The following is an 11280-nucleotide window of genomic DNA, read 5'->3' as shown; positions in this document are numbered from 1 at the left end:
CCATATAGAACAGAGATAATAGCTAGAAAGGTGGCTTCGAACGGACAAAAGGCTTACTCTCGATCACACAATACAACATCACACCTTCTCCCCCTCGTACCACAAAATCGTGCCTAGTGCTCTTCGCTTTATAAAAACGTTTATGGCATGTGAACAAAGTAATGACATGATGTGTGCTACCTTCAACTGTCTTAGTTTATGCGATTTTTGAACAAACACTGAAGACGACATTTCTTACTCCGTGGATAATACTCTGCCAAGATATCATGTGATATGATCATCGTACAATGGTTTTATCTGATTTACTTCATTAATGATTGATCAAAATCACATTGAAAAGGGGGATATACTAAAGTTGGACTTGAATTTAAGCTCTGTTCGTTTCCCGAAAAATTAATAATTTAAAAAATATTTTTCCTAAAAATGATTCATCAACTTTAGTGTAATATGCAATGTCGTCACTGAACATTTAATTTATGAAATGTGGTTTTCAAATTTTGGCTCAATGTGCAATGTTGTTATTAGACTTAGAGCTATCAAAATGGGTCATTAACCAACTTCTGAACTATTGGTATATTTTCAATTTAATCTTTAAACTATTTGAAACTGCATAAACGGAAGGACTATATTGCACTTTAATCAATAGCTCAAGGACCACATTTTGAATATTGGGTCAAAGTTCATGAACCATATTACATAAATTAAAAGTTTAGAGACGACATCATAGATTATACCAAAATTCAGGGATTATTTATATTATCATCTCTTTCTAAGTCTAAGGCAATATGCAACCACACTAGGAAATTAAATGAGTGAAAGGGATTTTGAATACAGGTTTAACATATGATATCGATTGTTTTTCATGTGGTCTCGATTGGATTACTATGTCTTGTCTTTTTGAGGAAGCTATTGGAATCTAACTAGACTCTTGTATGAACATCGATGCACAGTCATCTCGTGACAACCTATCAATTTGACAAAAAATAGGATGTAAGATGTTCTTAATTTGGAGAAATTGTCCAATCGGTGCTAAATTCATTGTACGGATACTAATTCAGTCCTCAATTAATAGTTGACGCGTAAATTAAAAAAACATAATAATAAGTATTATAAGATTTTAATTAAAAAAGTCTTGTATAATTAGCAGGTTGCAACCGAAAATAGACTATTACAAAAAAAGGAAATGCATTAAACCAAGACAAACAAAGCTATAAGTAAAATCATGACCTAGAGAAAACTACACCAAACTCAAACCTACATACCAATAAAGGGTTTAAATGTAGGGTTAATAGTTAGATCTAACGTAGCATTGTACCTAACTACACGACTAAGATATAAAAAAGGAGAACTTGTTGCGAAATTAGAATATTCATACTTAAATTATAATGAGGAAGATAGCTAAAATTAAATTCAGATGCTAATTAAGACTAATAAAAAAAAAGATAACTAAATTGTGATACTATGTCAATCTCAAATCCCAATTGAATTGATAAACCACTACCCAAAAAAATATTTTTTTTTATTTATTTGCTAAAAACCACTATCCTAAGATTAGGCACATAATTTAAAAGTAAAATGAGGGCTGAGATGCAAGTTATTATTTTTTATTTATTTGATAAAAACCACTACCCTAAGATTAGGCACATAATTTAAAAGTAAAATGAGGGCTGAGATGCAAGTTAGTACATAGAAACCTACCACCACACATTTTCTTCTTTCGTAGATTAGGTTTATAGGGCTTGCTTTCTTGTTGTTTTCTTTAAACGAGGAAGATTAGGTTTTAGGTGGGGAAAAAGGTAGATTAGGTTTTGCCCAAAGATCAATTGCCTCTTGGCGCGATTAGGTGTTGAGAAAATGTACATATAAGATGAAAATAGAATCATGTGATGTTAATGTAATTTCCAATCTTAAGGTGTGCTTGTTTGGAGATAAATTTTATGATAAAGAAAAATACTCTTTCGGGAAAATGTTTTTTTTCTTTTCATGTTAAAGAATTCATTTTCCTAACTTTAAACATGCATATCTTTTTTTACCGTAAATGGTTGGGAAAATACCACAAAAAATCCCAAACTATGCCACTTGTGACAAATTTACTCTGAACTTTTTTTGTGACACGAAAAATCCCAAATTATGCCACTTGTAACAAATTTACCCTGAACTTTTTTTTATGACACGAAAAACCCCAAATTATGTTATTTGTGACACATTTACCCCACAATACTTTGGCCCCTGGCATAGTTTGGGATTTTTCGTGTCATAAAAAAAAGTTCAAGGTAAATATGTCACAAGTGGCATAGTTTAGGGTTTTTGGTGGTATTTTTTCTAAATGGTTTTCTCTTGACTTACCACTTTCAGCAAACCAAATACGTGAAAATCCAGAAAACTAATTCGCGAAAAATTCTCACACTCAGACAAACACGCCCTTATAAGGAAAATATCCCACTCTCACCCAATGAACCGCGCTTGTAGCTTTAAGTTTGGTTATTCCAATTAATTAACTAGATGGTTTAGCTAGAAATAATTAGCATTTACGAAATTAGTGTCCCATCATGACTCGCTCTTCAAATTTGCCAGAAGCTCTTTCTCGTTTTCAACCAAAGAACACGTGATTCACGTCAAGCACAAACAGATGGTGTGGCTCTCACAGTTCTCTCTCGGACTAGGACCCATCGCGAGACACTATGATGAAGTCTGGCAACAAGTGCTCATATTGAACACGAACATGATCTTAAGATAGAAATTTGGAAACTACTTTTAGTATATACTCAGCATTATTCATATGACCAACCAACGCAATTAACACTAGTTAATATTTTAGCAGGAAGCACTAGTGAATTCAGATTACGTAGGATTCATTTTGGCTAAGCAAATCAGCAAATACGAGGCACTATTATTATTTATGTTTAAATCTATATCTACCATACAACACGTGATATTCTGATCTATATGATTTGAAAAAAGAAAGATAAACCGGTAATCTCGACCGATCTTCAATAAACATATGAGCCAAAGTATGGGGAAATCATCTCTTAGGTATCTAATGTACGTGCCACATATCATCGTCTCATATCTCTTACGCAGCACGAGTTAGCTAGATTGGAATCGTCGAGTTAGGGCTATGGTGTAAGTTATGATAAAGCAAATCGGTCGAGATGGTTATTCTTGACATTTCCAACTGAATATTTCATTTCGATGGTGATTAGTAAGGGATTACGTGTTGTTTGAAAGTGATCGATTTCTTTTGTTGCTTTAGCGAAGTAATTAATTACGATGCGGTCCACGAGCACATGGAAAGCATGCTTTCGGAGAAAGCATGAAGTCTTTAACATACTTTCTCTCACCCTATATATACGCCTTCAAGTCTGTAGCTCAAGAACACAAGCCTAATTTGCCTTCATCTCTCTCTCTCTCTCACCATTTTGTTGAACCAGATCCAATTACACCTCGCATTAGTTTGGCATTCCTCAACATGGAATCCGCAAACATTGATCATGCGACTTCTCACATGAACCAAAAGGTCCAAAACCAACCAAAATGGCAGGGCCAAGCTTGTGCGGACTTGGCAGGTCCAAAGGCAGACCAAATATGGCCCTTCTTGGAGGACTTCTTCGGCCTCGCAAAGTGGTTCCCGACCCTCGCCACTTGCACCCCCGTCGAGGGCATCTCCGGCCAGCCCGGGTGCATCCGCTACTGCGCCGGGTTCAGGACCCCGGTCGACCGGGACATCGGCAACACCGAGACGACAACCCTGAATTGGACAAAGCAGAAGCTGCTGTCGATTGACCCGGCCGCGAAGATATTCAGCTATAGCATCGTGGACGGCAATGTCGGGTTCAACTCCTATGTATCCACAGTCCAAGTCATGCCTAAGGAAGACGGGTGTCGCATCGTGTGGAACTATGAGGTCCAGCCCGTGGACGGCTGGAAACCCGAGGACTTGGACCAGTTCATCGGTTCGGGCTTGTGGGTCATGGCCGAGAGGATGGAGGGGGCTCTTCTTGGTCAAGCAAAGTGATTGGATTCACGAACTGATGTCATCTGAATCTGATGATCTGCTTTTGTGCTCATGTGATAGTCTTGAAGCTGTGTGATGCGGTGTGCAAGAGTAGTGAAAGTCTGGGCAGTAGTACGTATTAGCTCTCTAATATTTCCACAATAATTCGCAGGTTTGGTCATTATTCCCCATTCGCATTCGATTTAGAGCACCTCTTGTGCGTCCAAGTTCCACTTATATATACTTTGAGCTAATTTCGGATAACCATATTGTGATTCCTCTTGATCCAATGAAGGAATTGTGACCAGCTCTCGATTAAAACGAGGGTCACGGATTGAATTCGTATCCGCACGCTAATCCCGAGCTTAAGTGCAACAGAAGTGGAAATTCATTAAAGATCTTGATGCATTTTTCTGTATCATTTTTTATTAACTTATGTTGAAGAAAAAGATGCACCGCCCATCTTCTCCAAGAAATCTAGATTATTCTAGGATAGATATCAAGATATTCTCATGTAGAGATGAGTAGCTAATAGATTATCCACATCTAATTTTTTCTATAATCATATTGGAAAATATTTCTAGGAAGATCTAAAAGTGGAAATCATCAAACAAAAAAATTTCTAAGGAAGATATTGATCTAGAAATATATAGGAGGTAGGATCACTTCCTTAAGCCTATAAATAGCCAAGTGCTCCCATTTGTGGATGTGTGCTTGGATCTCATGAGCGGAAAATTATCTAAAAAGTCCCAAACTTAGGGAAAATACCACCAAAAACCCCAAACTATGCCATTTGTGACAAATTTACCCAAAACTTTTTTTTGTAATACGAAAAACCCCAAACTATGTCACTTGTGACAAATTTACCCTGAACTTTTTTTTGTGACATGAAAAACTCCAAACTATGTCACCCGTGACACATTTACCCCACAATACTTTTGCCCATGCATATTTTCGTCTTTTTCCTTTTTCTATTTGTTTTTCTTTTTTTCTTTCTTCCTCGGCGAGGGCAACCCTCGCTGGCGTCGGGCGAGGGCCGCCCTCACCTGACGCCGGCGAGGGTCAACCTCGCCAGATCCGGCGAAGGCAGCCCTCGCCGGGGAAGAGAGAAAAAAAGAAAAAAAAGAAAAAAAAAAGAAAAAAGGAAAAAGACGAAAATGCCCATAGGCCAAAGTATTATGGGGTTAATGTGTCACAGGGGGCATAGTTTGGGATTTTTCGTGTCACAAAAAAAAATTTAGGGTAAATTTATCACAAGTGACATAATTTAGGGTTTTTTGTATCACAAAAAAAATTCAAGGTAAATTTGTCACAAATGACATAGTTTGAGGTTTTTTGTGGTATTTTCCCCCAAACTTATTGCAGTTTTGCTAATTTAGTCATAAACTTTTTAATTTTTACCAATTGAGTCATAAATATTTTCACGTTTTGCCAATGAGTCCATCCGACTAAATTTGGCCGGAAATCGCTAGCGTAGAATCAACAAAAAAGACGTAATTTTTCCTTCAAACTTTAAAAAGGAAATATAAAAAAAACCACATTGGGTTAAAAATTAATAAAAAAAAAGTCACATGTGCATTTCTGTCCACTTGAAACTATCGGATTCGAAGAAATGGCTAAAGTGGACAAAAGGGATAAGTTTTGGATTCAAATGCACAAAATGAGAGTTTAGGACTGAAATCAAAGAATTGATAAGTTGTGAGACTTGCACTACAATTATCCTCATTAGTGAGCATGTTAAGCAAGAGATTTACATATATTTCATTAGTCCGCGTTAGAATTTCACGGGAAAGGTTGCAATAATTATAGAGGATTCCCCGCATGCGAATTGCAAGACATTGCATGGATCTTTTTAAGTTTATAACACCTATGATGAATCGATGATGCAATCACACACGTCCTTAGACATTGGGGAAAAAACCGTTTTCCCAAAACTCATGGACATTTTAAAGATGAAGGATGTGATCAATGCTTGATTTCATGTGCGTTGGATCTCCGTTTTGAGTAAGATTTTATAGAAAAGTATAAATTTTGGCATTAACTTTCTCATCAGGGGATCAGTCTATGAATAGTTGAATACCACCTTCTAAATAGACAAGTGTCATAATCGGGTAAGATTTCCCAAGATTCAATAATATCAAACCAGACAGATGCCCGTGCGCCGCTCAAGGCCAAGACTATATATTGGAGAGAGAGATTAGCCTACATGATTCCCATGCCACTTCCGGCATATGCCTCTTCGCACACTGACAAGAAATGCTCAGAGTATTTCAACATGTTCATGCGCCCCTATAGCACCCGCCCCATGTACATCCACTGACAAACTGAAGTCAACTTAAGAGCATTGTCCAACACTTTGATTCCCATGACAATCCAAGCTTTTGCCTTCTCATACCCTGCAAACAAAAGCTTTCACTATTTCAATGTTGTTCCACTACTGCTAAATGCCAATTGCAGAAGCCTGAAGCCTGCATTGCTATGGCCAGTGAAGCAGAGGAAAAATGGGAAGGAAAGGTTAGTGCCCTAGTGAGAGGCTCTAGTCCTGACCAGGTATGGCCCCTCCCGGAGGATTTCTTCAGCCTGCACAAGTGGGTCCCCAAGATAGACACGTGCTACGGAGTCGAAGGCATATCAGGTCAACCCGGATGCATCCGATACTGCTCTGTCACAAGAAGGTCGACGGCAGCTTTGGAGGATTTGGTCACAAACTCGGCTCTTGAGAAGCAACTTGCAACGACCACGCCAACAAAAGCTTCGCTATGAGATCGTGGATCTGCAATACCGCCGGGTTTGAATCATTGGTTGCCACAATGAAACCTGACGGCGGCAAGAGATGCGAAGAAGAAGATGGATGTGGAATGAGCTGGTCTTTTGTGGTAAATCCGATTGAAGGATGGACGGAGAAAGATTTGACAGAGTTTTACAATTCCTGCTTCTTCGAGTCAAGGCCGAAAGAATAGAAGCTGCTCTATCAAGCAAAGGGGAATAAATCTTGATCTATCTTTTGTTTACCTTGTAGTGTCATTCTATCGATTTGATGCCTGCAATAGTAACAATCACTGTGTTTGGATGAATGTGGCTACAATACCAGAGACCGACCAAGAAAATACATGAAAATGGTGTATCCAACTTATACAAGTATGCATGTTCAAGTAGAGCATTTGAGTCCCCATTTTTCCATCTTTAGATGCTGTTTTGGGTAGAGCATGCAAATCGGGGGGTTGGGGTCCCCGCTTTATGGTGGGTTAGCTCAAAAAAGAAAATTGTATACATGCCTGATCACGTATGGTGTGTTGCTATTGAATCTCACCGCTAACAAGCAGACAGAGTAAAATGTAGACAGAAGTGGATGTCATCGCTTTGAATCGCAAGTGGAGGGAAGCAAAGTGAGAAAATAACCAAAGAAGACAGAGAAAACCGTGTTTAGACAAAGCACTAGTAATCATAAAAGTATGGCAAGCTCTAAGTGCCTATTTTCATTAGAATTTAATTGCAAAGAACGGACAAGATTAGAACCTAAATTGTTAGCTTCACAGCTGTTTTAGAGAAGAGAGCTGCATCACATGCACACAGTGACGGGAAATATAACGACCCAGATAGAAAATGAACTTGAGGGAAGTACTTTAAAGCTAACTGTTCTGATCTCTCTAATCAGTAGACATGCATGATACCAGAGGGTTCTGCAAAGAGATTGTGCTTTAGTCCATCGCCGGTGTTGCTCGGGAGCAGCCATTCAACGCTCTCTCCTCTTCCCCATGCTTCATTCTCTTTCTCACCGGACTAATCTCTGGAAATCAATCTATATGGTCCAGGGACCTTTGCTCGCCGCAGATCAAAGGCGAAAGGCTGCAACCATGACCCTTTCTGTGGCAAAATGGCGGCCTTGCCTAGCCTTGTAAGAGCCAACCTTCCCCGGTAGAGGTGGCAGCAGCCGTGGATGAGGGTTGCTCGGCGTATCGAGACCGGGTGGCTGCCTCCGTGCCGCCACCGCCACCGCACTCCCTCCCCTCTCACCACCTTGTCTTTTGTTCTTCTTTTCCAAATTTCTCTCGCAACTTCTTATAAAATTTTTAAGTCTGTCACTAGCCATAGGAGCCACGTGGCTGCCACCTAAGAGCTAGCGTGACACTTAACGGTCACGTCGCATTTTGGTTAGGTTTTTAACGGGTGGACGCACAACTGCAAAGCATGAATTCTTGCAACCTAGGAAACAAACTGATATGATGATCTCCATATGATGAAAACAATTGTTGCTGAAGCATCGGGACACCGCCCCTTCGGCAGAATTAGTCCAACATGGTTAGGGCTCATTCCATGCTTCTCTCCGAACAATAGAATCGAAGTAATCGCCCGTGCTTTCATGAATCCCTTGCCAATACTCCGATGTGCTTACCGGACATGTGCTTTCTTTCTTCTTTGGGAAGAGAGTCAACAACAACTGCAGATTAAAGAACACTACTTGGCGGGATAGTTGATGCAAGTGCCTTTAAGAACTCCCTTAAGTCGCCTACTTTGTTATCAAGTTGGCTGAAGGTGAAGCCTGCATATCGGGAGAGAGAGTCGACGACGACTAGATTTCAAAAACACTACTCGGCGAGATAGTTGATTCCCTTGCCAATATTCCCATGCATATCCCGACAACCATGCTTTCGGTGTTTGAAGATGCTGAAATGCCCTTAACAACTCCAGGAGTCGGCCACCGTGGGCGCATAATAACCATTATGTTTCTCTATTTTTCTATTTTCATGTTCTTAGGAACAGGTTTGTGATGTAGCTAGCAAGGATCACCTAGAGGGGGGGTGAATATGTGATTTTAAACAATTTTAATCAATTTATAGCGGAAATGATAGAACACAGTAGAGTCTGAATAAAATTCAGATTCAAAACAGTTTATATAGACAGTGCTCTTGATGTGCAGTATGCAAAGTAAGAGATAAGGGATAGAAAAACTACACACAAGTTTATAGTGGTTCGGCTTATAGCAAGCCTACGTCCACTCTCCCACGCTGACGGCCTACTGGCTAGATTTCACTATGTAATCAAGAGGAATTACCGATTCTGAGTGACAGCACTCTTGTGTATGATAGGACTCTCTATCTCAAGATCTTAATGTTTAGCTTAAGAAAGACAAAAAAAAGGATTGGAGTATGCTCAGACTTTTGACTTGTTGATTGTCGATTTTGTTTTATATCTTCTGCTCCTCGTAGACCTCCTTTTATACTTCTCCACTTCCAAACTAGCCGTTGGACAGTCTTCAGAGGATCATCTTCCAATCTTCATCTTGGACAGATTTGTATAAAATGGATTGAGTAGCCGTTGTTTGACAAAATCTTAATCCCGCTGATTCTGGTCGCTCATACAATTAGAATCTTGGTTTCCATAAGTAGAGCTTTATCCGTTGTAATGCACACTTGTCATAATGTTTGATTGTCAATCAATTATAGCTTTAGATTGAGACAATCAAAACTTTCCTTTTGTGAAATCCATGCCAGATCACTAACTGTTGTGATTCGTTCTGAATGAGTTTTGCTTCTGCATTTGAAAAACTTCTGCGTCTGCGTCTGCATAACTTCTGCATATGCGTTTCTTTCAGAACTTAGATTAGTGGGATTCTTTTAATAAGATATGAACCTATTTCTCATAGGGTCTGAAGTTCTTTAAAGACTTAAAAAGAGTCTGAATGACTTTTATGGTAAAGTCTGAACTTCTCATTCTGAGTCCGAACTTCTCATTCTGAGATCTTGTAAAGTCTGATATTTCTTTATGAACTTCCAGAATATATTTGATGTAGCTAGCAAGGATCACCTAGAGGGGGGTGAATAGGTGATCTAAAACAATTTTTAGTAATTTATGCGGAAACAAAATAAATCACAGAAGAGTCTGAATAAAATTCAGATTCAAGACAGATTATATAGACGGTGCTCTTGATGTGCAGAATGTAAAGTAAGAGATAAGGGATAGAGAATCTGCACACAAGTTTATAGTGGTTCGGCTTATAGCAAACCTACGTCCACTCTCCCACGCTTACAGCCTACTGGCTGGATTTCACTATGTAATCAAGAGGAATTACAACTCTCTATCTCACACAATCACTCTTACAAAGTGTCCCTCAAGATCTTAATGTTTTGCTCAGAACGACAAGAGAAATGATTGGAGTATGCTCAGACTTTGGACTTGTTGATTCTTGATTCTGTACTACCTTCTGCTGCTCATAGATCTCCTTAAATACTCCTCTACTTCCAAACTAGCCGTTGGACAGCATTCAGAGGATCATCTTCCAATCTTCACCTTGGACAGATTTGTATAGAAAGGATTGAGTAGCCGTTGGATGACGTGATTATGAATCCCACGATTCCCAGTCGCCCATACAATCGAATCTTGGTTTCCATAAGTAGAGCTTTGTCCGTTGTAATGCATTCTTGTCGTGATGTTTGATTGTCAATCAATTTGATTCAGATTGAGACAATCAGAACATTCCTTCTATGAAATCCATGTCAGATCACTAGCTGTTGTGATATGTTCTGAATTCTGCGTCTGAAGAAATTCTGCGTCTTAATAATTTCTTTGTCCGCATTTGCATCCGAAAACTTCGCTTCGCATCCGCATCCGAATAACTTCGTCGTCGAATCTCGTAACCTAGATTATGTGGGTCTTCAAAAAACATACTTGACAGGTTTGTAAAGTCTCGAATAACTTTCTTCCGAGCTTCCGAATATACGGACTCGGAATAAAATTGTTCGTAACAAGTATCGATTTACAATAACATAGAAGGTTTTGTCAAATTCAAAATCAATAGGAGTTTTCCTCAACAATCTCCCCCTTTTTGATGGTGACAAAACTTTCTTGCAGATTGAATTATTTTGAAAATAAATAAACATATTAAGCTCATGAAACACAGATTGAAAGAGCAAACTCTGTTGATATCTGTGTCTTTCTTTCCTTTGAATATAACACCTGCAAATCTGCACATAATTTCTCCCCCTTTTTGTCATCAGTAAAAAGAGAATAATAGAAAGAATAAGGCACCGAGATTAACTAATCAACCGCTCTAACAATAAGTACGAGATATATTACAGGACCAATTGAACAATGTGGAGAGAAAAGTTAAAAAACAGGCTATTTTTTAGGAGTACGAATCAGTTGAAAATTTTCCAATATTGAGAGAGCCTCCTCAATCTTCAAACTGCATTGACCTATGGCCTTATTCATGTTGGATGAGCACATAGTAATGGCTTCCTCTAATGCTGCTTTATCTACTGCTGCCTGAAGTTGTTGAGCCTTGGTGT

The 11280-nt window shown here is 38.9% G+C and overlaps 1 protein-coding gene across 1 annotated transcript; it reads left to right on the top strand.

Annotated features, from left to right (window-relative positions):
* Positions 1-3403: 3403 nt before the first annotated feature.
* On the top strand, positions 3404-4200 carry LOC115663341 (lachrymatory-factor synthase-like). The gene has a single exon (XM_030585351.2). It carries the CDS (start codon positions 3470-3472, stop codon positions 4013-4015), a length of 546 nt encoding a protein of 181 aa, XP_030441211.1. The 5' UTR covers positions 3404-3469; the 3' UTR covers positions 4016-4200.
* The last annotated feature ends 7080 nt before the right edge of the window (positions 4201-11280 follow it).

Source organism: Syzygium oleosum, unplaced genomic scaffold (genome assembly GCF_021117445.2).
Source record: "Syzygium oleosum isolate NSW1041296 unplaced genomic scaffold, Sole_v2.1 Sole_v2.04, whole genome shotgun sequence".
NCBI classification, from domain to species: Eukaryota; Viridiplantae; Streptophyta; class Magnoliopsida; order Myrtales; family Myrtaceae; genus Syzygium; species Syzygium oleosum.
The sequence above is the reverse complement of the archived record's forward strand: the minus strand, read 5'-3'. Positions and strand labels throughout refer to the sequence as shown.

Excerpts from the sequence above, each read along its gene's own strand:
- LOC115663341 (XM_030585351.2), top strand. The coding sequence starts at position 3,470 with ATGGAATCCGCAAACATTGATCATGCGACTTCTCACATGAACCAAAAG.